The 27,925-nt window shown below is 41.5% G+C and overlaps 1 protein-coding gene across 1 annotated transcript in view; it reads left to right on the forward strand.

Annotated features, from left to right (window-relative positions):
* LOC127578524 (thromboxane-A synthase-like) overlaps positions 1–26,837 on the forward strand; it is a 163,310-nt gene extending 136,473 nt beyond the window's left edge. Inside the window, 3 exon segments of the mRNA XM_052030664.1 lie at positions 4,678–5,009; positions 12,709–12,833; positions 26,705–26,837. Of these exon segments, the coding sequence (XP_051886624.1) occupies positions 4,678–5,009; positions 12,709–12,833; positions 26,705–26,837 (590 nt within the window).
* Positions 26,838–27,925: the final 1,088 nt, after the last annotated feature.

A 27,925-nucleotide genomic window follows, 5' to 3' on the forward strand; every position in this document is an offset into this window, starting at 1 on the left:
AGGAGAAAGAGGCAGATGAGATGGCCAATCAGATGAAAAGGGGCCTAACAAAGGCAGAGGAAGGCTTAGGCATCAAGACTCGGTATAGCATCATGAATGACTCACAACTAAAATTAATTAGTTCAGCACATATTGGGATTCCAACCATCTAAATTGAGAACTTAATCAATACAGACTAGTTTCAATAAACATGTCACTTTTTACACAATTGCTACAGATGCTGGAGGTGTGAAATAGAAACAGAAAATATTGCAAATATTCCACAGGTTAGGGCAGCATCTGTCGGGAGGAAATCAGATTGATGAAATTTCTTCAGAAGTGGAATAAATTTAAGGTGAAACACATTTGGAACAAGCATGGAGACAAAAGAAGGGCAGGAAAGGCAAAGGTGAAGATTTCAAACAGGGCAGAAGGTGGGAAAAAGTTAAAAAGGATGATGGTACCAGGCACAGGGATGGGAATGGGTCAAAAAAAGTTAGAGGCACAGAGTAATACGGTACAGATACAGGCCCTTCAACCCAACCAGTCCATACCGACCACGGTGCCCACCCAGCTAGTCCCAATTTCCTGCGTTCGGCCCATATCCCTCCAAGCCCCGCCCCTCCCTGTACCTATCCAAGTGCTTCTTAAATGACACTAATTTACCTGCCTCACCCACTTCCTCTGGCAGCTTGTTCCATATTTTCACCACCCCCATGTAGAAAAGTTGCCCTTCGGGCCCCATTTAAATATTTCCCCTCTCATCCTAAATCTATGCCATCCACCTAATCTATGCCTCTCATAATTTTAACCACTTCTATAAGGCCACCCCTCATCCTACTATGTTCCAAGGAATAAAGACCTAGCCTGGCCAACCTCTCCCGATAACTTGGGCCCTTTAGTCCTGGCAACATCCTCATAAATCATCTCTGCAATCTTTCAAGTTTAACCACGTCTTTCCTTTAACAGGGTGACCAAAACCGTACACAGTACTCCAAGTGTGGCCTCACCAACGACTTATACAACTGTAACATAATGTCCCAGCTCCTATACTCAGTGCCCTGACTGATGAAGGCCAACGTGCTAAATGCCTTTTTCACCACCCTGTCGACCTGTGATGCTGCTTTCAATGAATTATGTACTTGTACTCTCAGGTCCCTCTGTTCCATTACACTCCCTAGTGCCCTACCATGAATAGCACAAGTCCTACTCTGGCTTGACTTTCCAAAATGCATCACCTCACACGTATCTGTATTAAAATCCATTTGCCACTCCTTGGCCCATTTCCCTAACTGATCAAGATGGAGGAACTTCTGCAGCTATCACTGTTTTTAAAATGGACCCCAGCAAAACCAGCAAAACTTGTTTACTTCAACCATGTGTGTAGACTTGTCAAGGAGATGAACATTCCAAATATGTCATGTTGACCAGTGTCACCATCCACAAGCTATCTTGGCAACTACTGATTTTCTATTCAATTCTTTCCACCTCACAGTTTGCAAGGGAATATAAACAGTTAACCAAATATTGTCTTTGAGAGGAGAGGCGCTTAAAATACTGTGCACCATTGCAAAAAAAATGGCACATTCCTGGTGATTATCTAATTGATTCTCAAGCGTTGAACCAACATGACTAACAGGGGAGATAAAGCTGAAATAGATGAAATTTTGGCTGCAGGCGTGAGTCATATTTAATATATTTCAACAAATTTTTCATGGATAATAATATTTCATGAGATTTGACAGTCAGATCAATGTACAGAAAATAATTTGTCAAAACTCACAAACTCTTCCATCTAGGAGAGAAAAGGAGGACAGATGCTCAATTCTCAAAGTCACGTACCATTTCCCCTTCCGTCAATAGCTGGGCGAATACCTTCAAACTTCCAGCAGCACGTTAAAAACATTCACAATTGTCTGCAGGAATTTATGAACCTTCTTAATGGTAACCAGGGTGGACAGTGACTGCTTTGACAGCAGTGCCTGCACCACATATCTTTATTTGTGGAACCTAAGAGTTGAAGAACAGCATCTCTTTAAAGACCATTCCAATGAGAGGCAGCAATCGGCACACGGCTTTAAGCTCTATGAAAGTATCACCTGGCTCATGAGGAACCACTGAGTCTTCCAAAAGAGGACCCGCATTCATGGATAAGCACCATTATCTGTTGCCACTTGTATACCAAAGGAAAAGTCAATTACCAAATTTAACCTGAGCTCTGGAGAGGATTAAGACAACCAAGGTATACCATGGTTTTACTAACCAAAACCCAAATCATCATCTTCAAGAAAATTATAAGTATTCCCTTGATTCAGGTCTTCCCTATTGACATCTGAAGGAAAGGAATTGCAAGAAACCGGTATTCCGATATACCAGGAGTGATTTAACAAACTTAAAGTTTCAAAGAGCCAGCAGAGGTGCATTGGGTGCAATGCCCTCCACAGTCAAATAACCTTTCCACCATTAATTAGAGTGGATACACAGTAAAGATTGACTGCTTGCATAAAGAAGAGGAGAGGCGCTTAAAATACTGTGCACCATTGCAAAAAAATGAAATGAGGAGGCAGGGCAGAAAAATACATCAATATCTCAAATCGTGAATGTAGTAGAAGTAGCCATTTTATTACTAATTTAATAAACATTCTGCCATTGAGGCAATTTTGCATTTCAAAGCGATGAATATTTTAACACTTAAAAGGCTGCAAAGTACTCATCATCGATTCTGCCTCTTTGAAATAATCTTGTGATATCTTCATGAAAAATGGGTCCTTAGTTTATATTTGATGATAAACTTACTTAAAAGGGAGCTCCATCAGTCCTAATTAGCACACCATCCCAAGTCATCGCAAGTGGTAAGATCTGTAAATACTGGTTAGAAAGAAAATCTATGCTGCCTTCTTTCCTGAAAGTTACAACTGTTATTGCACTGCTACACAACAGGGAACTGACTATTAAACCTGGGAGTTCTCATTTGCCCTACTCCCAGATCATTTATGAATATTACCATGGCTCTACTGACGTAGTCTCAGGTGAATGTAACATATCAACCATTACTCTGTGTAGATCAGACTCCATTTGGTTCCCAGTGCTGTTCCCCTGCTGTTTCTGATTGGTTTGCTGAAGGAATGGGTCTATTTTGATGGCTCAATGCAGGAAGGTAGTTGTCAGAGTGGAAACATTCAGCAGGTCAGGTTGAAAACCAAAGCAGAGGTAAAGTAGCCAACATAATCAAAGACCCACCCACCCTGGATATTCTCTCTTCTCCCATCTCTCATCTGGCAGAAGATACAAAAGTCTGAAAGTCCGTACCACCAGGCTCAAGGACAGCTTCTATCCTGCTGTTATAAGGCTATTGAATGGTTCCCTTGTATAATAAGGACTCTTGACCTCACAATCTACCTTGTTATGGCCTCGCACCTTATTGTCTGCCTGCACTGCACTTTCTCTGTAACTGTAACACTTTATTCCGCATTCTGTTATTGTTTTCCTTTGTACTACCTCAATGCACTGATGTGATCAAATGATCTGCATGAATGGCAAGCAAAACAAAGTTTTTCACTGTGCCTTGGTACACGTGACAATAATAAAACCAAGTTAACAATTTTGGATGGAGCTTTCCCAGTTCTAACAAAGGGCCTTTGACCCAAAACATGAGATTCTCCTTCCACAGATGCTGCCTGACCTGCTGAGTGTTTCTAGCATTTTCTGTTTTAATTTCAGATTTGCAGCATCTGCAGCTTCTTGAATTTCATTTAGTTGTCAGTGACTGGGACAGTCAGTTACAAGATAGTGCATTGTCTTCTGTGTGTGTAGTAACAGTTGGTTGTTGGGAGGGAAATAAGAAGCTGGTGGCATGGAAGGGGCACCGCAAAAACAGACCAATGGTCTAAGAGGAAAGTTCTTTGCATCTTATAGTTTTGACAGTGCTGACAGAAACTGTTTCATTTCTAATGCTCCAACTGTCTGCTCACATTGCAACCTTCTCTGACAGGCTGCAGTGCCTATTGTATGTAAGTTATAGTGCGTTCAGGTCTTGGGATCAGTGAAGCCAACAGTTCCCAAGTCCGTTCTCTGCTCACCCACATGGCTGTTGTTCATGTTGGCAGAGTGAGCTGATGGTGCAGCTAAACTGAGGGAATATGAGAGGATAGGCCAGGAGAGTCCAAGGCAGGGGAGCGAATAAACCCAATTGTTTCCTAAAGTACCAAGCTCAGTCAAGATGAGGAATTGCGGCAAAAACAGAATGCTAGAATACCCATCAGGTCAGGCAGCATCAGTGGGGAAAGAAACAGTCAATATTTTGGGTCAACAACCCTTCATCAGAATTGGAAAAGTGAGGTGGCAAGTGTGTTTTAAGTTGCAGAGAGGGACAAGTGAAAAAAAACAGAGGCAATGTCTCATCGAGTGCAGACCAGAGATGTCAAGATAATTACTTTAAGAACCTTAAAATTAAAACTGAAGAATTGATGGCCGGATATCAGGTGTTAAAGCATTAACTCCTCATCAAAGTTCTCTATGGGGACCTTTGGTCACTTCTTTCCGAAATGTTATTTTGCCTTTGCAGACACAGAAGTTCCTGCTGTATATTTTCAGAATTTCCTGTTGTAGTGCAGATCAGTCTATTCAAACGCTTAGCTTCCCCTGCAGATGATCAGTTCTTGGTGTCGCACTTTTAATGAATCCGTGCTTGTGCTTTACAGAGGCAAAGAGATTTCCTGCAGCTTCTGTTAGATTCGCCGATTTCCACTGATTATGCCACTACGGAAGAGTTTGACCTTGCCAATTCCGATGATCAGCCCGAGGAATCAGCTGGGGCACTGAATGCAAAACATGCAGCCATGGCAAATTCGTCCATTGTCCAAAAGAAGATCCTCACTCTTGATAAAATCGTGGGGCAGAGGTTCATTTTCTTTGCAGCAGGATTTGAAACCACCAGCAGTACTCTGGGCTTCACTTCTTACCCACTTGCCATCCACCCTGAGATCCACGACTTGCTGCTGAAAGAACTGGACAAATTCTACAAGTCTCATGTAAGTTCAGTTTGCCTTTTACTTGTTTCAGATTTCTCTGTAGCTTCCTCGTTTTGGCCTCTGGTGTATCTCTCACTCCCTTCCCTCCACCACTGACGACTTTGCTTTCAATTGCCTAGGCCTGAGGCTGTGGAAACCCCTCACTAAACCCTGCTTGTACCATCACCATTAAGATGGTCCTTAAAACCTAATCAATGGCCAAAGTTTTGTGTCCTAGGCTCATTATACTTATGAAAACATGTCTTAGGATGTCTGGAGCGCCAGCAACCTGGGTTCAATTCCTTCCGCTGTCTGTAAGGAGTTTGTACCTTCCCCCCGTGTCTGCGTGGGTTTCCTCCGGGTGCTCCGGTTTCCTCCCACATTCCAAAGATATACGGGTTAGGAAGTTGTGGGCGTGCTATGTTGGCGCCGGAAGCGCAGCAACACTTGCGGGCTGCCCCCAGAAGACTCTACACAAAAGATGCATTTCACTGTGTGTTTCGATGTACATGTGACTAATAAAGATATCTTATCTTATTACTACATCAACTCTACATGTGAATTCATCAATGCATTATTATTTAGCACTAGAGAAATAAAGGACTGCAGATGCTGAAATCGAAAACTATTTAGGACTTCCTTATCAACATTTCCCATGTCCATCTAGAGTGCCGTGAAATGTTCTTTATCCACATGACAGCATCCTTTTAATGGTTCGTCCAAAACACCTGAGGACTCATTTGCCCCAGAGTCTCCAGTCAGTCATCAAAGTTGCCAGGACTCCAGTGACTTGGTCACAAACTCCAGGTGACTGGAATTCATTGCAAATTGGTGCAGTTAACAGGGTTCAGCTGAGCTGTCAGCTCAATTAGTTCTTCAGGAGCTTGGAGTTTTGGAGCACCTGCCTCTAAAGGTAATTAGTAATTCATTCTGTTCTAGTCTGCCAGTCAGATGTCTGAAAATTCCATTGTAACAGAAAAAATATTCTATAAAACCATTCTTCAAAGAGCATCTTGCATTTTATTTTCATGTGGATGTTCATTTCAATTCAGGTTAATTTGGCAGAATCACCTTGTCGTTTGATGCCAGCATTTAATGACATGCTGGCTTGCATAATTAGCGTCGAGTGCATCAGAGGGAACAGCTATTTATTTTTCAAAGACGAATTTAGCCGGAGTTAGAAACACATTAAGAATTGGGAGTGAGAAAGGGAATGTTTCAGATATGGATAGGATAAAATGGTCACTGACACGGATTTACCATGTATATTTCTGGATAGAGGGACGTGTTTAAATTTGCATTATTTGAAACTTACCATGACCTCACGTTTCCTATAATCCTAACCTCCTCATTCCCAAATTCATTGGTACATCTTGAAACAAATAATCTGGAGTGCAGGCAAAAAAGGATTTCATAAAGGAATGGAACTTAATTTAACTGTTAACACCTGTTGCCAAGTCAAACATTATAAAATAGCAAACCAAGAAAACCAATCAAAAAATCATTCTGCAAAATCTATCCACGCCCAGTAACTTCTTCCAATATTATGCCTGTTTTTGTTACAAAGCACGACATAACATCCAAATCCTATTAGGGTGTATTGGAATTTCTGGGTTCTAAAGTGGATTGGCAGCTGTTTAACTAGAAAGCACCTATCCAAATTTGGTATCAAACCTCTGTAATTTGAAAATACTAAATCATTTTCAACATCTTATTTCTCCTTTTATTTCCTCCTTTGTTTTGCTTCCCATGAGAGTCCTAAATCCACAAAAAGCGGTAGCTCAACAAAGTAATCATTATTTTACCTGCAAGACTGGACTCAATTCTAGCTTGTTACTTCTTGATGGAGCATGATTTTAAGTAACAGTAGCTCAATCTTTGAGGGAGGATACCACAGCTTAGCCCAATCTTGGTTACAAGTGTTGCTGCAAATAAGCCCAGTTTTCAGCATGAATCATCGCTCTGTAGAAGTCACTGGACTGAGAAAGATTGAGACTACTTTTTACACTCTTGGTCTTGCTCCATTCCCCAGACAGTGCAGAGCAGCAGATTAAATCCAGGGACACTTGTTTTAAAACCACCAATCCACGAAGTAATCTTGGACGTTGTCACTTTTATATTTATTCTTTAAGATCTTCTTTTCCAGTGGAAGGATTACATATCAACAGGCATCAACACTTATTGTCATTTCATTCGAAAACTTTAACAAGTTACCAAAACACAGTTTGCATTTTGCACTAGCTTATTGTCTTCATAAGCTTCCTTGCCTCCAATGTTAGGCTCACTTGGTAGTAGGTTTGTCTCTCTCCCCTTCTATTGAAGATGGGTATTGCATCTGCATCTCTGCAGTCTTCGCGTACCATCCTATACCGAGGGAGGATTGGAAGATTGTGGACCTCCAACCCTGAATTTCCCCAGCAACCTATAATCCATCCCTTCTGAGTTGGATGATGTTTCTATATTGAGCACCACCCATCTTTAAATACCTCAGCTGTAATATTTTTCATCCTATCTGTTTCCTCTACCAGCACCTCCTCCTTTATTGTGAATGGGCAGCACCCATTTCTTTGATGAAGAATGGAAGCAAAGTGCCTCAAACAACCACTACAGATTATTCTTTAAATGCTTAATAAACACTTCTGGGTCATTATATTAACCCAATATTTACCATGTCTTATTTTATTCTTTATCCTTTCACTATTTGTATCTTTAGCCATCCATTAAGTCTAGCTTTGGATTCCCTTCCTTAAACCTTGTGGAAGTATACCTAATCTTCAGCTGAACTATCTCTTTGAAGGCCCCTGTTGCCAACTTATTATTTCACACGCCAGTCTTTGATTCCGTTCCACCAGTGTAGATCTTTTTTTCCACTCAGGGAAATTAACTTTGCATTTTTGTCCCTTTCCAAAACTACAAAAAAACTGATGCTGTTATGATAATGGTTGCCCAATTGCTCCCCTCCATTCAAACATGGCCAACTTTCCCAATTTATTTCCCAGAACTAGATCCAGCCTTTTTACTTGTTAGCCTGAAGCCTACTGATCAAAGTGTTTCTCATGTAGACATTTCAGGAATTCCTCCCTCCTTTGCCCTATTACTATTGCTTCCTCAAGTTTATATCAGGGTAATTGAATTCAAATGATCTTCCAGTGTAGTGTGAATGATATTTGCATCCTGAGCCTTTCATAGTGACAGTATCTGTGAACCTACTCTGTTCCATTGGAAAGTGATCCATGCCATAACAACCATGGGGCTGGGTTCCTAACAGAAAGCAGGCGTACCTCAGTGAGTAGGCGCCTTACACTCAATGGAGAGGGAGATAGTGAAGCACATGGCACTTCCAGCACTGTTCTGATGCTTTCCAGACTACTAATCCCAAACCCACAATACTCCTTGTGTGAAGGGTTGATTCAGAATTATTTCAACAACCCTGGCAATTTCTCATGTTGTTAACTATGTAAGGAGGCCAAACCCAGTGGATGTTTCAGGCTTCAGAAGGCTAAACCAGGAGTCCATGAAACTCTAGCACATCCAGAGAGCTACGGTTTTCTAGTTATTGAGAAAACTCTTTTAAGGCCTTCTTCATGACTATAAATGCACATTCTCTTGAATCTTCACTTTATCCTTTCTATTGCAGAATTGTCACAACCGAGTTTGAAGACGAAAGACGCTACAGGTGCTGGAACCTAGAACAAAAAATAACGCTGGAAAAAAAAGTGGGTCAAACAGCATCTGTGGAGGCGAAAGGTGTAAGTCGATGTTTTGGGTCGAGCCCTTCATCAGGACTGAGAGGGAACAAGAACGCTTGCCATTATATAGCAGTGTGGGGAGGGAGAGAGGCTGGTAGGTGATGTGGAACCAAACGGGGAGAGGATGACGGGCAGGTGGATCCACGTAGGGGACGGGGGAGACAAGAGGCTGGTAGATGATAGGTGGAATCAGATGGGGATGGGATGAGGGGCAGGTGAAACCAGGTAGGGGAAGGGAATGGTGGGAGGTGAACAAAGGAAGAAGGAAGCTAAGTGGACAGTGAGTGTGGGAGGAGGGCAGTGGGGGTGTATCACTTACCAGTTTCTGTCCGACCCATCGTCCTTTCCCCATTTAGTTCCAGCCTCTGTCCCACCTCCGCTCTCTTCCCCACCTGCTCCCATCTGCCCACCATTCCCTTCCCATCACCCACCAGCCTCTATCCTACCCCACACGCCTTCCCTTTGGACTGGTATCTACCGGCAATCTTTACTGTTCCCTCTCGGTCCTGATGCAGGGTCTTGACCCGAAATGTCAATTTGCACCTTTTACCTCCACAGATGCTCCTTGACCTGCTGAATACTTTCAGCGTTCTGTTTTTTGAATCAGCTTAGGATTTGCCACAGCCAAAAGCAGTTAACGTAGCACAGATGGGCTGTAGAACAGGGCAGTTTCCAGTCTGCCAGGTTATGGCCTTGCAACCAAGCCTGAAGGGAAGACCAGAGTCCTGTTGGAATACCTTACCAGGAGCTTAGGTTTAGACTTGTATGCTTCAGGTTGTGTTGTCTGTAGACAACACTAGGGTTTCTTCAGGGTTAGGGTCGTGAATGCCTCAGCCAGATATATTAACAAGGCTCATCTTTGTTCCAATAGAAAATAATAAACAAAGCTTCAGACCTAAAGGTAGTATTAAGCAAGGACATCACTTGATGTAGTGCACTGTAGACATTTTCGTTAAATGTCTTATAACCTGAAGGTTGGTAACAATGGAGCATTTCATCACATCTAGACTTAGATACAAATTCAATGGAGATATCTCAGAGATAAACTCCATCCCCACACACAGTGCCTTGCAGAACTCAGACTGTGTGGTCTTTCTGATAGCATCTTCTCCATCCAACTCCCTTCCCTTTCCAGTGCCCTCCCCTCCGGCATCACACCTGCCCTACTTCATTCAAGAGGGGAGTTTTTAAATTGCTAAGAAAATGATAAATCCTATTAGCCCAGCAGCAGACATCAAAATCATTTTAACAAAAGCTGTTTCTTTCTTTGAAACAGTCCCTCTTGTCTCACGCTATCTTCTCATAGCCGCAAGTTTTATCTGTTACCTTATCTTATTCATTGTTGAAAGTTATTATTGAATTGGCTTCTGTGATTCTTTGAGATAGAGTACAACTTGCTGCATTGAAACAACCTTCATTACCCCTATTGTCCTTTTGAAAAATACCATAACACTGTGACTTCTGGATACTGGAAATAGTCCTTTCTTATCAAAATCTCATTTAATCATCGCTTAAAACTCTCAGCGCAAGAACAATCCCCACTTCCCGGTCTCTTCATATAACTATAGCCCTCATGCCTGAAAATTGTGTTTGGTCTCCACTAACCCATAAGAACATATGAAACAGGAGCAGGGGAGGCTAGTCAGGTTGTTGAGTACGTTCTGATATTCAATACGATCATGGCTGCTCTAATCTTGTCCTAGGTGCCACTTTCATGTCTTGGCTCTTCCGTAGACCAAGAGTCTATCTACATCTGTCTATTTATTCACTGGTTTACCTTCGCAGCCAATTCAATAATAACTTTCAACAGGGAATTACATATGGTAAGGGATAAAACTTGTAACTATGAGGAGACAGTCTGAGGAGAGAATTCCAAAGATTCACACTGTTGGATTTGACTGTTTTAATCAGTTTTTTAACATGTACAGTGTTTAATACACCTCAAGTGGCAACACAAGGAATGGCCGCTTACTAGCTTATTGGCTCGTCCATCAGGTGAATATGTTGTTTTTTCATTGGTTGGTTAGGCCACAAGTATCCTGATTGGACTATTGTTAGCTAAAGAGCATCTCTTATCTCAGGTATAAAAGGTGTCCCTTTTTGTTAATCTCTCTCTTGCTCTTCTCCCCTGGCCTGAGCTCGTCTTTTGTTTCCTTTGTCTTGGCTCATCAAAGCTAGTGCCATGTGCTCTGTGACTGTTTCTTTGTTTTAAACTTTTCCAATAAAACTTTGTGAAGCACCAAGTTGTTTTCAACTGATTCCTGGACTCCTGAAAGAACCTGTGGATTAGAAAATAACCGGATCCGACATCACCTTCAGAGAAGAAATTCCTCCTCATCCCTGCCTTAAATGAGTAATCCTTATTCGAAAACTATGTCCCCAGTTCTATTGTCCCCCCCAAGAGGAAACATCCTGACAGTATCTGCCCTGTCAAGCCTCCTCAGAATCTTGTTTCAATAAGACAACCTCTCTTCCAAATTCCAGTGAGAATGGGCCCCGCCATTTCGTCCTGTCAGTCCATTTGTCCCAAGAATCAACCTCGTCAACACTCTGTAGGATGCCTGCAATGCAAGTGCGTCCGTCTTGAAATAAAGAGACCAAATCTGTGCGCTGTACACCCATCAATACCCTGTACAGTGGTAACAAGTGTTCTCCACTATAAATACCCCATTCACTTTGCCTTAATTACTTAGTCTACCTGGATGGACATCAGGATCCATCAGTATAACAGCAATCTCTGCCTTTCTGTTAGTCCGTCATACATTCTTCTCATTATACTCAACCTACCAAAGATCTGCTCACTCATTTAATCTATATGCAGGTTGAAACTCCATTCTGAAATTCTATGCTCTGGGAACTCCCATGGTCCAGCAGATTTTGAATCTGTAGTACAGATCCATACTAACTAATTAATTCTAACTAAGATCTAAAATTAACTAAGATCTGTACTAATCTGTAGCTAATTAATCTACTAGTGCAACTTTTGCAATCTCGGCCGACAGCTATCTCAGCTGACAGCATTTCCAATTTACAGAAACGTCAGTTGTGAACAGTTCTCAGAAACCTTACATGACCCGGAGAGGGTCTATACTTAAAAAGAACAGTTCTCCTGCTCAGAGGAAGGTAATCAGTTGGGGGGGGGGGGGGGGGGGGGGGGGATTTTCTGTGGTCCATATTGTGTGTGGTCTGGTACCAGTTAGGTCCCAAAGGTGCCAGACTAGAAAGTTTCAATGTGCATATATTTGCAGACTCTTTGTATCCTCACCACTTGCTTTCGCATGCCTTTGACTCAGTCAAATTTGGATACCCAGTCTCTTCATCTAAGTTTTTAATATCGATAGTAATTGTTGAGACCCCAGCACTCATCTCCACGGCAACTCATGTATTTAGATGACCCATCTATTCCAGTTTTCTCCTTTATGTTAATTTGCTAATCCTCTACCTGTGCTAATTGTTATATTGAAATGCCATGAGCTCTTGCCTTATTCACATTCTCAAGTGCCCTCTGGAAATTCATAATGCATTATCTCTCCTGGTCCTTCTTTATCAACGCTGATTGCCACATTCTCAAAGAACTCGTAAATGTGTCCAACATCCAGCAACAACTAGATAGACTAAGGCACCTAAGATTCAGATCCATAGCTTGTGTGAGTCAAGCTAAACTTAGCCTCATGCACTTTGCCTTTAGGAAGGTTCAGCCAGGTTTCCCATTCCAGCAATCTCATTGAAAAGTGCCTGTGTGCACCCAGAGGGCATCTGGTGCCTGTGTACACATGCCTTGCGTTAGTGTCTTCAGCAGAGGAGAAAATTCATCTAATTGGAAAGAGCTCGAAGGTTTGATCTTTTGCTAGAAAATGGTGGGAAGCAAAGACTACTATGAATAAAGGTTATGATATGCACCGTAATTTTTGTAAAGACCAGAAATAAAATAATCAGGACTTGTGTTGGTCAACTGAAGGTTCGTTTGGGAGTCAAATAAAGACAGTTTATTGAATGGGCAATTTATTCTAAGTGGCATGACTATAGAGGTTCCCATCGCCAACCTTCACCTTGACTCCAGATGCTGGCCTGAATTGGAGAAACTTAAACCCGAGAGGTATGTAACAATAGCAATCAGCAATTGCAACACGTTTGCATTGTGTATTTAACACAGCAGTATTTCAGGGCCAAAATTAACCCAGACCAAGTGGTTAAAGAAACAGTTGTTAATCTTCTACTCTTTATAGTTATGTAGAGCCATATTTTACCAGCAAGCAAAGAAAAAACAGAGAAAAATGTACCTGTGATATAAAGGCATAGATATGCCTGTTTACTCATCAGTGCAGTAACTGAACCAGTTGTATACCCCTTTATGTTCACTCTGGAAATATTGCTGACTTGTGGACTATCACATCTTTAAACCTCGGGGTAGACCACAATTACATACAGTGTATCCACAGAAGAGCAGACCTGCTCAAAATAGACATGTATTTCTACAGCACAACCTCCTACACAAACTGTTCCAAAGCTCTTCCTGCTTAATGAGTTGCTTGAGAAATATTACTGCAGTAATATTGGAAATGTTGAATGGTTTGTCCACAGTAATGTGTTGTCAATCTGATCATCTGCAGTGGTGGTGTTGGTTGAGGAGTAAATATTGAATAATATATTGAGGAAAGTCGTCTTGTACAAGTAGTTCCATGAGATCTTGTACATCCATCTTAGCTTCATGTCTCAGTAAAGGCAGTATATCTGACAGTGCAGCAACCCAGTGAGTCTCTGGATTTGGACACACCCACAATATTTCATATCAGTTTTGAGTGTGTTCCCGCTGATTTATGACACAAAGGACAGGAACATTTTGAAACAGATTCTGTGCACCGAGCTCTGTAGAATGGATGTTGGCTTTGTGCTGTGGTGTAAAAACTGAAGATAGTAATACAGCAAACTATTTTTGAGACAGCAAACCATTGTTGCTTCCTTGTGCAATGTTCATGGGAAATAAAAGTTGATGCAATGAGGCTGCTGGTTCTCCGTTTCTCATTTCATATCAAAACAAGTAGGTTGTACGGTGGCCCAAACCAGATCGGTAACTGTGCCCTGGTATCCACGATTCTGCCATGCCCGAAAACCCCGACGATTGCATGGCAGAAGCAGGCATTTGTGCACCAACACATGCCTGCTGCCAAATATATGCTCTCTGTGATCCCCTGCCAGTGTAGAGAACGCAGGGCACAGGAGGAATGTGTTGGATGCAAAGTAGGAGATAATTGGTGAAAAAGACCAGGGAATAGGGTGTGAGTGATGTATGAGACTGACTGGAGAATAATGGGAGGTGTGGGTTGGTTGGTGAAGGTGTATGGGTTGGAGGAAGGGAGTCTCAAACTAGAGGGCACAGGTCTAAGGTGAAAGTTAAAGGAGGTCGGGGGGGGGGGGGGAAGGTTTTCTACACAGAGTGTTGTGGTTATATGGAACAAGCTACCAGAGGATGTGGTAGAGGCATTTGCTCGAGTATGTGGATAGGAAAGGATACAGGCCTAAAGCAGGAAAATGGTATTAGCATAGATAAGCATCACAGCTGGCATGGACAAGTTGGGCTTCACAGCTTTATGACACTAGTGTGTAAGAGGGTATCTACTGGGGTAGGCATAGAGAACACTGACAAAGTGGTGTGGGGATGATCACTAACAATGTTGGGTTAAAATAGATATCATGACAGATCAGGCTCTTTAAAGCTGAAGCTGACCCCAATCTTTTAGTTAAAACCTGCCATTCTCAAACCTCATAGTCTGTGCATTTGGTGTTGACCAAGCGTTTTATGTCACTGTGCAGGCACTATGTTGATGTATCAAGCTGCCAAAGAGGGCCTGGTTCACATATCTGTAAAGATGCTCCTGCAAGGGGTTTCTCAATAGATTTTTTTTTTCTGTGGGGTGCATTCTGTTGTGCTACAGGCCATAATTTTTTCAAGGGGCAGAACAAAATACATGGCATTGATTAAATTTTGAAGATGCTGAGATTTTGTTTTACAAATCTCATCAATAACCTGTCTGGGTTATTCTAGTGAAAAGGTGATAATTCATCATTAATCCACGTGTGGATGCTGAAGCATTGACTAGTGCAAGGCTAAATGTCCCAATCTGTGCTGAAACTATTCAATATACTATACTGCTGTCCTTGGAAAGTGTACACTTGTGCCTACCTGTGTTTCATTTGGGAAGGCAACATTGCCTCAGCTATCATGTACTCTACAGTCAAGTAGTTTGGTAGCACTCACCACTTAGGTTCACACACAAAGATTGGCCATCAGGAAGTACTGGAAGGCTGCTGTACTCATGGCTTGAACCTCATGAAGTTAAAGTATTACAGTTCAGGCAAGGAAAATCGGAATGAGAACAAATTTATTTCTACTTAGCTTAGTCAGAGGGGGAAATAGAGAAATGACTGATTCCAGGGATGGCGATTTTTCCATAAGACGGGAGGTTGAGCAGACTGGGGCTATATTCCCTTGAGTTTAGAACAATGAGAGGACTTCTCATTGAAACTGTAAAATTCTTAAAGATTTTGCCAGGCCAGATATGGGGAGAATGTTTTCCCTGGCAGAGAAATCTAGGGCCAGGCTGCACAGTCTCAGAATCAGGAGCAGGTTATTTCGGAGTGAGATGAGGGGAAAGGTTTTCACTCAGAGGGCGGTGAACCTATAGAATTCTCTACCTCACTGGAGGCACAGAGTTTGTTTTCATTCAAAACAGTGACTTATAGATTTCCGGGCATTATGGGGAAAGTGCAAGAAAATGGCACTGACATTAAATACAGCCATCATCTGAAGAAATGGTAGGGCAGGCTCGAAGGGCGATGGCCTACACCCGCTCTTTGTTATGTTCTTATATCAATAGAACCCACTACTTCTTGGGGAATTAATGTGAAAGTGTTTAAATTTTATGTCTTTACACCTGTTTATGACAAAGAAACAAAGTAATAGTGAATGGTTAAAGAGGAATCCTTTAGCTGTGGAAAAACAAACATGAATATCAGTAGAACAGTCCACAGGGAGTAATTGGACTCCTTGTTTAACATTTATGCAGTAGTGTGGTCTAATCATGCATCCCCTGGGGAAAGATAGATTCATCAACTGTCCAGCTCCTTTACAACATCCATTCTTCCCCTTTTATCTGGCCTGTCATTCTTCAATAACTCTGTTGTTTTAAAATAAAAAAAACATTTTTCCTCTGCAGTCTATAATTCCCTTACCCGTTGATGGATGCTTTAACTAAGTTGTGCTGGGCACGGAGCCAAAAGCAATCCAAAGATGGCAGTGCTGCCTAAGAAAAAATAAAGTAGGAAATTCTATTCCCTTGCTTTATAAAACAAAACAGAGGCGAGCCATTGGGAATGATCTTATTGCAGTAGGGTATCTCAGAGTTAGACCCTTTCCTTTACTGGCAAGCATGAGCTAGGTTAAGTGACAACCTGATGTAAACGCCAGCTCAGAACTGCACAGCCGGGGCAGCTGGGCATCTGCAGCCATTGTGAAATGCAGGACTAACAGTTTATCTCTTTGCTAATGAGATCAAGATTGAGAAAAAAATAATAGCGACCAATGGTGAAATTGAAATAGGTAAAGAGGGAGAAGATAAAGAGGCAATAATGAAGAGAGGGAAAAAAGACAAAGAGAACAATCGAAATTTGACCTTTTAAAGATTTTTAATGACAATTTCCTACACGAAGGAAAGATGCCACTGTTTAAATTGTTCATTTTCTGGACCAGAGAAGTCAGTTTGCATTATATTAACAGAATTCATGATGTTAAGCAGGTACTTACCCTGTTAGTACTTACCCAAGTTTCCGACCTATTTTTTTTGTTCTGTGTTTAATGAACAATTAATGTGCAAGTACACCAAGTTCTTAAAAAGAACAATGAAGCCAAGACCATATTCTATTCATAGGAAGCCAAAAAGACGTAGCATAAATTGACCAGCAAGTCATGGAGATTCTCAATTCACCACATTTCTTCATTGGCTGAAACTTGTTTGCAGATTTGTGCATTGATAACAGTGATTATTATTAACGTTCAGCTTAGCGAGAAGGTATTCATAAAAAAGAGAATGCTGGAAGGTCTCAGCAGGTCAGGAAGCAGCTAAGCATTGATATAGCAAAGGAGACCAAGGCACTGATGCAGCAGGAGGAGACTGATAACGATAAGGAAAGTTGAATACCAGAGTAATCCATACATACAAAAGGATATACACGGTAGAGGGAGTTCAGCAGAGTTTACTGGATTGATTCCTGAGATGGCAGGTTTATCCCAAGATGAGAGGTCAATTCGATAATGCCTTGTGCTCTCGCAAGTTTAGAAAAATGAGAGCTGATCCCATTGATACAAAAGGAGTTTGAAGAATAGACCCAGTGGCATGTTTCCCATGCTGGGGTATCTAGAATCCAGTCATGGTCTTAAAATAAGGGGTCTGCCATCAGGACAGAACTGAGATGGAGATCTTCATCCAGAAGATAGTGAATTTTTGGAATTCTCTTCTTGTAGAGGCTCAGTTCTTATATTCAAGACATACATCAATAAATGTTGGATTATGTAGGCAATCAAGGGATATGGGGTTAGTGCAGGAAAGGGGAGCTGAGGTAAAAGATCAACTACTAACTTGCTGAATAACAGTCTGCAGATCCCACGTTGGCCTCATCAGCTAAGCTCAGAATCCACAAGAGCTGGAGTGGATGCAAGTCATTCTGGACCCCAAGGGACCATCTGAAAGGATAATAGTGTGTAGCATTTTTTGATAGACCTTAGTGGCTTGCTGTGGCAGTCGGGAGTCAAGCAGGTTACTTTAGGATGGAAGCCACACAGGACAAACTGGGTATATTTGGCAGATTTTCTTTCCAGAAGGCAATTAATGATCAAAATGGATTTTTAATACAGTGTCATAGTTTTACCATTACTGAAACTACCTTTTACATCCAAATGTAATCAATCAGTTGAGTTTAAATATCCCAGCTGCTGTTGGAGGGATTCAACATGGCTCTGGATTGCTTGTCCAGCAATATGATAATCGTGCAAGTGTACCCTTCCTGCTTGTCTGAAAATCTTTCAGAATTCAACTAACCTTTTTTTGGAAGGTTTAAAAAGTATTCTGAGTACATTGAGAAAAGGCATGATCTCGGTATTCTCAGTTCAGTCTGGATCTCACAACTTGGTATAAATTCAATAGAAGAAAGGAGTTTTCATTTGAAATGTTAGTTGAAAACCTGCACATACTCATTCAATTTGTATTCACACAATTTTCAATAAGAATAAAAAATGTTTAGGACAAAAAATATCATTGGCATTTGCACTAAAATAATGCTTTAAATCTGAACAAAATAACAGCTACCAGATACCATTTTTGTTACTAGATCATGGTTTTAGTTTGCCTGCTGAAAAAAGTACTTGTTATAAACTTTATCTGACCTCTAATTTGCCTTCATATAATTTTGAAGCACAACCAGTTATCATTAGTGAAGAAAGAACAGCAGTGACTAAATCCAAATGATACTTCCTGTGACATTGTGAAGACTGCACATGATCAGACTGCAGGGTCAGCCTTCAATTGACTGAATCACAACCTGAAAAGAAATATTAAATGCAAGCGAAGGCTTTTCTCAGAAGCTGACACCTCCAAATATAACCATTACTGGGTACACTGAAATTAACTTCATAACTTGGCATAACATTATACCATGACATACATCACAAAGTGTCACATTTTTTGCATTTTTAACTTACATTTTTCTGCATGCAAGGCCTGAACCACACTTATTGCTAAATAAACAAGACCCTGACTTCGTAAATGAGCTGTTGGCATTTGTTTCTGTCTACCTCTTTATCCTTTTAAAGGCAGAGTGAGTATGCACCAGAGCTTCTGGAGAAAAAAATGGATTTATTGCAGTTGAATAACCATGAGGGGCATAGATAAAGTGGACGGTAACAGCCTTTTCCCCAGGAGAGGGGAGTCCAAAACTAAGGGGCATAGGTTCAGGGTGAGAGGGGAAAGATTTAAAAGGGACCTGAGGGGCAACTTTTTCACACAAAGGGTGGTGAGTATGTTGAACGAGCTTCCAGAGGAAGTGGGTGAGGCAGGTACAATAGTATCATGTAAGAAGCACTTGAATAGGTGCATGGAGGGGAGGGGCTTGATATGGGCCAAACGCAGGAATTGGGACCAGCTAGGTGGACAACGTGGTCGGCATGGACTGGTTGGGCTGAAGGGCCATGCTGTATTGCTCTATGACTCTAGGAATAAGTGAATAAACATGACAAAGCAAAAACAAAACAGATTTTTCTCCTGTGCACAGTATGGAAAAATAAAGGAAAATCAAATGTTGAAAAAAACTGAAATAAAAGCAAAAAAGCATCCATTGGGTCAGGCAGCCTCTGTGAAGATAAGCAGTTAACATCTCTGGTCACGACAGATAAATAGACTCTATTGTCCTTCCTTGAACATCAGCTTTAAAACAAAGGCTTGCCTAATACAAGTAAATTTTCTCAATCCCAGAAACCTTAAAATTGGCTTGGAAGCTGAACCAAATCTCCCGTAAAACAGGCATTCCAGAATGAAACTGTAGTCAGTAACAGCATCTCCCAATTACATTGGGTCAACAGACACCCACAGAAGGCAAACAGCAACTGTGCTCATGACAAAGGAGACTGTAGCTTGTGGGGAAGTGCCCCCTGGTGCCTGTATTACAATTACAGTATGAGTCTTTAGTAATTATAAAATAAACTAATGGCCAACATTGGTATTGGTCTTGGTTTATTATTGTCACTTGTACCGAGGTACAGTGAAAAACTTGTCTTGCATACCGATCGTACAGATCAATTCATTACACAGTGCAGTTACATTGAGTTAGTTCAGAGTGCATTCAGGTAGTACAGGTAAAAACAATAACAGTACAGAGTAAAGTGTCACAGCTACAGAGAAAGTGCAGTGCAATAAGGTGCAAGGTCATAACAAGGTAGATCGTGAGGTCAGAGTCCATCTCATCGTATAAGGGAACTGTTCAATAATCTTATCACAGTGGAATAGAAGCTGTGATAGAAATATGGTTAATTGCAAATATTATCAATAAACGTTTACATGGGAAAGGTCAAATACTGGTTTAACAGTTGCTAACATTGCCATTCTTATGTAGCAAGTTCTGAAAAAATGGTTAACCCTTTTCATCTCTTCTAGTCATTAAAAACTATAGCCTGACAACATGTGTCAGCGAACTTCACGTGACGGTCACCTTCAAACTCCCTGTGCCTTGTTCTGTCCTATCCAACTGATGTCTCTCCTTGTCTCACCTCCTGTGGCATCAGCTCATTACACTTTCAGAGGCTGTGAGTTTATCAATTCTAACCAGTGTGTTAAATTGAATAAATTTATTCAAAATAAAATTGAAAGTAAAACACCCCGAACCTACTTTTTACATGAATAAAACTGTGCAGGCAGTATATTTTATGTAATGAGTACCCAGCACTTTATTTTAGGAATTCTCCAGACGGCTTTGAAAATGAATTTTTGCATGTAGATTAATAACTGATCATATTTATGACATCAGTGATGTGACTGGTGTGACTCGGTGAAAAACATCTGAGAGGGAGTATAAGCGCAGGCAGAAATTGTGCAAAACATGAAAGATATTCATGATTACAAGAAAGAAAGTTCAGATTTTGTCAAAGAAATTATTGAAAGGAGATCTTGAATTTGTCCGTGAGCATTGCAAGCATAGAAGGATACGGTTCTAATGGGGACAAATGTAGGTGGGCTAAAAGGTTGGCAAGGATGAGGTGGACCAAAGGGCCTGTTTCTGTGCTGTACCACTCTATGACTCTATCATTTCTCGGTTTCTGGGGAAAACTCCCTCAGATTGCAGAGCACCTCCACTGTTCTTTGGACATAAAAATGAAGTCCAACCACAACTTCTGGAGCAGTACATGTAGAGAACTAACAGAAGCTATAATAAAGTATGAGGAAGAGGAGGATAACATTCATGAATTTCTTTGAGCAATGAGGTCACGTTAAATCAAGAGGATGGCTCTCTCAGTGACGTGCTTTGCAAAAGTGAAAACTCTCCTACATACGCTTCACGGCAGTTATCTTCCAGATGTTTTTTGGAAGTGGTTTAAGGCACATTGCAAGCATGTGGTGTGAGGAAAAGCCAGCCATTTCCCTTGATGAAAGCCCTGTGACGCACAGTAATTGTTCCATTTATATTCATTGCTGACATGGACAAAATGGGTGGGGGGGAAGTGGTAAACTATTATGACCAATATGGAACGGCCAAAGTGCATCCCCTCTCATTTGCAACACTGCCCGGAAAAGTTCAGAAAATTCAGTACATCTTTTGTGCTCGGATTCTGCAAGCAATATATATTATGAAATCTATTTACCTTGAATTTAGCCGAATGGGACCCTGAATGGGTTTTCTATTGAAAGTGAGAACACCTGTAGGTATACTGTCCTGTTGAAAGTGTAAAAAAAACTGCAGATGCTGGAAATCTAAAATAAAAACCGGAAATGCTAGAAATACTCTGCTGGTCAAGCAGGATTTGCGGAAAGAGAAACAGTTAAATGCCTCAGGCTGAGGACTGAGAGAGAAGAGAAGTAAGTTAGTTTAAGTTGCAGAGAAGGTGAGGGAGAGCATCTGTAATCTGTAATCAGATGAAAGATGGCAGGCATGGCGGTGGTGTAGCGGTTAGCATAACACTTTACAGCACCAGCGACCTGGGTTCAATTCCCGCCGCTGCCTGTAAAGAGTTTGTACGTTCTCCCCGTGTGTCTGCGTGGGTTTCCTCCGGGTGCTCCGGTTTCCTCCCACATTGCAAAGGCGTACGGGTTAGGAAGCTGTGGGCACGCTATGCTGGCGCCAGAAGCGTGGCGACACTTGCGGGCTGCCCCCCAGAACACTCTCCGCAAAAGATGCATCTCGCTGTGTGTTTCAATGTACATGCGACTAATAAACAAATTTTATCTTATCTTATGAAATAATGTGGCTGTTGAATGGGCAGTCAAGCTCCTATATCTGTGTAATGTATTGCTAATGTTGCGAAGTGCCCAGTGGGCCAGAATATACAAGTGAAAGAAAATGGAAGAGAGCAACGGAAAGGAAAAGCAAGTTATCTGACGTTGAAGCATTCAGTATTAAGTCCTACAGGCTGCAATGTGCCCAGGAGAAAAATGAGCCATTGTTCTTCGAGCTTACACTATCTTGTTGAATTTCTGATACCAAATCATCATTTGGTTGGTCTGTTGCATACTGCTTACAGATTTTTAGCTTGTCAGGGCACCCGCTGAGGTGAGATCGCTCAGACTATATAACTTGATCTGAAGGAAGAAGGGTACTTCTCATTTTGGCAGCTTAAGTTTCTGACTGAAAATCATCATCCCTCTCATTGAATTAGTCAAAGAGCAACAAGTGAAACAACCTGTGTTCACGTGGTTTATCACCATATTTCCACAAACTCCAAAGGTAGCTTTAATGACCACGAGGCTATTTGAGTCAGAAACCTGTACGCTGCTAAACTCCCAACCACTCAATATATGTGAAGCATCTTTTAGGTCTTTTCCATTCAGTGTTTCTTCTCAAGTTCAGTGTTCCTCCACAGAGATCCCTGGCCTCCTCCATGCTCCTTACAGCAGGCTCCTCAAGGCACTGGAACGATACTGCCAACGTTGTTGCCACAAAATCCTCCTAGTTCATTGGTAGGATAAGCAAACCAAAATGAGTATCATTGCTCAGTCCAGCATCGTATCATTGCATCCCTAATTGGTGGCTCCACTGGGCAGGCCACATCACTTGAATGCCTGACACCAGACTCCTGAAACTCAAACTGTCTTCTATGCTCCATCCTTGAATCCTTGAAGAAATGGAACATCCCCACTGACTCTTTGGAATATTGGACTCCTTGGAATCCTGTGTAATATCGGGCCCATGACGTCTCAAAGTGGAGAAGCAGCATTTGGGATGGTATTGAGAACTTTGAGTTAACACATTGGAAGCATACAGAAGGAGTGCTCCACCTCATTATCCAGTCTTCTGCCCTGTCAGGTGTCTTCTGGCCCATCTGTGGAAGAGTCTATGGTTCCCCCAAATGACCGCATCAGTCACCTCAAAACCCATAGGGTCAAATTTGAAGCAAGTCAACCTTGATCCTGAGGGACTGTATAAGAAGCTTCTTCCATTCATTATTTACCAAATGCCAGGAAATAGGTGCTGCAATTAAGGGAGAAGGTTAATTTTGGGTTAATGAGAAATTTATTGACCCTCTACATTACATGTCTACAAGGCTTTAATGATTACAGTTTAATTTTTAACTGTTTTGCAATTTTCTGCAGAACTGGTTCAGGGAATTGATGGAGCAGAGGACTTGTTTTAAATCTTGTTTTTCATTCAGTTCAAGGATATTTTTTAGTTATAATTGTTTAACCAACTTTTGGTTACTTTAAAAAAAAATCAAATAGATTAACTTTTGGTTTCCATAATAGATGGATGAATACAAGCAGGAAAACAGGCAAAAAGAGCAGGGGTAAGGATCATCCATTTGGCCCTTTGGGGATGCTCTACCATCCAACAGGATCATGACTGATCAATACCCTATTCCTGCCTTCTCCCTGTATCCTTCGATCTTTTGGCATTAAGAAATATATATTCTAGTGGACTTGGCTTCCACTGTCTTCTGTGGTAGATAATTCTGCTGGTTCACCACCCTCTGGGTGAAGAAATTTCTCCTGACTTTGGTTCTAAATGGCTATCTCATATCCTGAGGCTTTTACCCCGAGTTCTGAACTTTGTAGCTGGCAGGAACATCTCCTCTGTATTTAGCCTGTCTAATCCTGCTAAGAATGTTACAGGTTTCAATGTGATCATAAAACATTTTTCTACACTTCAGTGAATGTAGACTTAATTTCTCTATATATGTCAGTCCTGCCACCCCAGGAATCAGTCTAGTGAACCTTTGCTGCATTGTCTCTCTGGCAAGAATGACATTCCTCAGATGAGGAGACCCAAACTCTGGAGGGTCTCACCAAGGACCTGAAATAAAAACAGCAAAAGCTGGAAAAATATCAGCAGATCAGGCAGCATCTGTGGAAAGAGAAACAATTAATGTTTTAGGTCGAAGACCATTCATCAGAACTCATGAGTCTAATGAAGGGTCTCGGATCTGAAATGTGAATTGTTTCTCTTTCCACAGATGCTGCCTGACCCACTGAGTTTTTCTAAAATTTTCTGCTTTTATTTCAGATATCCAGCATTATTTTCAATAAGGTCTCGTACAGTTGCAACTGGACATCCTTTCTCTTGTGCTCAAATACTTTTGCAATGAAAGCCAATGTACCATTTGTCTTCCTAACTGTCTACTTCATCCGGACACTTGCCTTCAGCACCTGGTGAGGAAAGATTTTCCCAACCTACCATTCGGATATTAATCTGTCCTATTTTCATAACCAAAGTGGATAACTTCACATTTATCTAAGAAACTGTGTCTGCCATGCATATGTCACTCTCCCAATTCGTCTAAGTCACATTGGCATTGTCAATCTTTGCATCCTAGTCACAGCTCACACTCCCCCCTCTCCCCTCAGCAATGTATTATCTGCAAACTCAGAGATCTTATGTTTCATTCTCTCATCCAACTCATTGATATGCATTATGAATAGCTGGGACGCCGAGCACTGATCCCAGCAGGACCTCACTAGTGATTGCTTTCCACCAGAAAAATACCTGTTTATTCGCCTCTCTGTTTCTTGTCTGTCAACCAATTCTCAGTCAAAGCCAGTATATCACCCTAATCCCATAGAACCTCTGATGTGGGACCTTATCAAAAGCCCTTCTGAAAGTCCAAATACTTAACATCCTAGTTGTTCTCCCTTATCTGTTGTACCAGTTACATCAAAATAAAAAATCCAGTAGATTGGTTAAGTGTGATTTCCCTTTATTGAACTCAAACTGACTTTGTCCAATTCCGTTAATGCTTTCCAAGTGCCATGTTAGTACATCTTCTATAATAAATTCTAGGACTTCTCCTGCCGCTGATGTTAGGCTTACTTGTCTGTAATTCCTTCTTCGTTCCCCCTTTCTCATTTTTTAAAATCATGGGTGTTACATTTCCAACACTTCAATCTGGAGCAGCTATTCCAAAGAATTTTGGAAGGTGAGCAACAATGCATCCACTATTTCCAGGGCCACTTCCTTTAGTACTCTGGGATGTGGAGTCTCAGGCCCAAGGGACTTGTTGGCCCTGAGCCCCATTAATTTCCCTCCCACAGTTTATTAATACCGATTTCCTTCAGTTCCTCTCAGTTCCCTAACATATCTGGGAAGTTGTCTGTGGCCTTCTTAGTGATAAAAGAACCAGAAGTACGTGTTTAATTGTTTCGCCGTTTCCTTGTTTCCAATGATAACTTCTCCTTTTTCTGACTGGTGGGGACTTTCTAAACGAATCACTTTCTTTGTTGAATTCTAAGCTTTTCCCAATTCTCAACTCTACTGGTTTTTCTGGCAATTTTATTTGCCTCCTCTTTGGATCTGATACTATAACTAATTTCCTTCAAAAGCCACGGTAGATCTTTCCTAACATATTTTAGTGCCAAACAGAAATTAATAATTCTTGTAATTAGTGTAAGCAATCCTTAATGTTATCTAACGACGCAAGAGACTGCAGATGCTGGAGGAACTCAGCGGGTCAGGCAACATCTGTGGAGGGAAATGGACTGTTGACGTTTTGAGACGAGACCTTTCATCTTTAATGTTATTCGTTACCTATCCACTTTCACCTCACTTCGTAATGCGTGCTCACGCCAGCCCCCTATAAATCTGACGTTCTTCCTATTGCCAAGACTTGCCCAGGCCTCCCGGCGGAAGTCATGGTTTCTGGCATTGGTGTTGGTGTGAGCCGGCAGCGGCATCTTCCCCCTCATCACTGCTGGCTGTGGCTGCCCCCTTGTTACTCAGGTGGACTGCTCATGGAGTCTGACAGGCAGGTCAATCTTCCAGCTCCAAGTGCTTGAGAGAGCTTCCCTCCCTCCCTCTGTCTCTCTCTCTCTCTCATGAACCCTTGTGCCCCCCTCTCTCTCGTTCTGTGTTTTCTCTCTCTATTCTCTCTCTCCTTGCTCTTTTGTTTTCTCTCTATCCTCTATCTATCTATCTATCTATCTATCTATCTATCTATCTATCTATCTATCTATCTATCTATCTATCTATCTATCTATCTACATACCTACCTACATATCTATCTATCTATCTATCTATCTATCTATCTATCTATCTATCTATCTATCTATCTATCTATCTATCTATCTATCTATCTATCTATCTATCTATCTATCTATCTATCTATCTATCTACCTACATACCTACCTACATACCTATCTATCTATCTATCTATCTATCTATCTATCTATCTATCTATCTATCTATCTATCTATCTATCTATCTATCTATCTATCTATCTATCTATCTATCTATCTATCTATCTATCTATCTACCTACATTGTGAATTTACCCTAGTGTGTAGGTGAGTGGTAGAATCTGGGGGGAGTTGACGAGAATGTAAGGAGAATAAAAACAAGGGATTAGTATAGGATTAGTGTAAATGGGTGGTTGAAGGTCCGTTCAAACTCAGTGGGCCAAATGGTCTGTTTCCATGCTGTATCTCTGAGTCCAGTTTTACCTGCAGTCTTGTCCATCTTGTCTGCAGCTCAGCAGCAATATTTTTGAAGTTCATTCTGGTATTTAGATATTAATTTGAGATCAAGTGCAGGAGGATATAGGAATTTGTATACCAAGCACTGCTCATTCACAGACATACACAACATGACAAGGAATCTCACCAAACCAAGGGTTCACTTTCAGATTCTTTTCCCAAGAACCTAACTGTTTGTACGTAAACCCGAGTTAAACTTTACGCAGTTCTCTACCCTGTGGATTAGATTCATCTTCTCTGAATTTGATCATCAGATTCAGTCCGGAAATGAAAGCAGAATGCCATCCTTTTGAGTATTTGCCCTTTGGAGCAGGACTCAGAAACTGCATTGGGTGAAAGCTTGTGCTTTTGGAAGTCAAAAGATTGTCCTCGTGCAGATTCTGTTAAAGTACACCTCCCAGGCATGCCCCGAATTACAAGTAGGCAACATTCAAAAAGCAAAAAGCTACAGATGCTGGAGATTGGAAATAAAGAAGGAAACGATGAAACATCTTCTCTGTTTCTCCCTCCACAGATGCTGCCTGACCTTAGTATCTTAGCACATCTGGTTTTATTTTCAGCAAGGTGTTGTTCTGCCTTTGTCTGTAACCAAGAGCTGAGCCTTAAAACAATAGAAACAGATTGGATCAGGGCAGGGAGTCTAATTGGATAGCCTTTACAAAAAGCACAAAGGGTTGGATGGCCTCTCGCTGCTGCTCAGATCTATATTGACCTACCATCCAGACGCTTATGTGTTTCACATCGAGAGGGTCAAAGCAACGGCAAACGGAATCACAGATATCAGGGAGATGGTCTCTTTAATAGAAAATCAAGAAAATTGCTGACGCTGGATATTTGAAACAAAAACGTAAAACGCTGGAAACACTCAGCTGGTCAGGCAGTGTCTGTGGAGAGGGAAAACCAGTTAACATTTCAGGTCTGAGACCCTTCAGCAAAAGTGGGAAAGAGAGAAAAACCAGCCATTGGTATTGGTTTAGTATTGTCACTTACCGAGGTGCAGTGAAAAACTTGTCTTGCATACCGATCGTACAGGTCAATTCATTACACAGTGCAGTTACATTGAGTCAGTACAGAGCACGTTGAGGTAGTACAGATAAAAGCAATAACAGTACAGAGTAAAATGTCACAGCTACAGAGGAAGTGCAGCGCAGGTAGACAATAAGGTGCAAGGTCACAACAAGGTAGATTGTCCATCTCATTGTATAAGGGAACCGTTAAAGCAGCAGTGTGAGAAGGATGGGTGGAACAAAAGAAATATCTCTTATAGGGTGAGTCCAAGTGGCTTAATGGGGCAGTTACCAGCGCATTAAACTTCTTTGTGTATGGGTTGTCCCCAGGGACCTGTTCCTGTGAACTGTTTGAAAGCCGAACAGTTTGCAAGTCAGAAATGCGGCAATGAACCGAGTTCCCACACACGGCAGAAGACGCCTGCAGCCCCACAGCAGCCGGCAAATCCATCCTGTCAGTCTCCTGAG

The sequence above is a fragment of the Pristis pectinata genome, chromosome 15, assembly GCF_009764475.1.
Source record: "Pristis pectinata isolate sPriPec2 chromosome 15, sPriPec2.1.pri, whole genome shotgun sequence".
Classification (NCBI taxonomy): Eukaryota; Metazoa; Chordata; class Chondrichthyes; order Rhinopristiformes; family Pristidae; genus Pristis; species Pristis pectinata.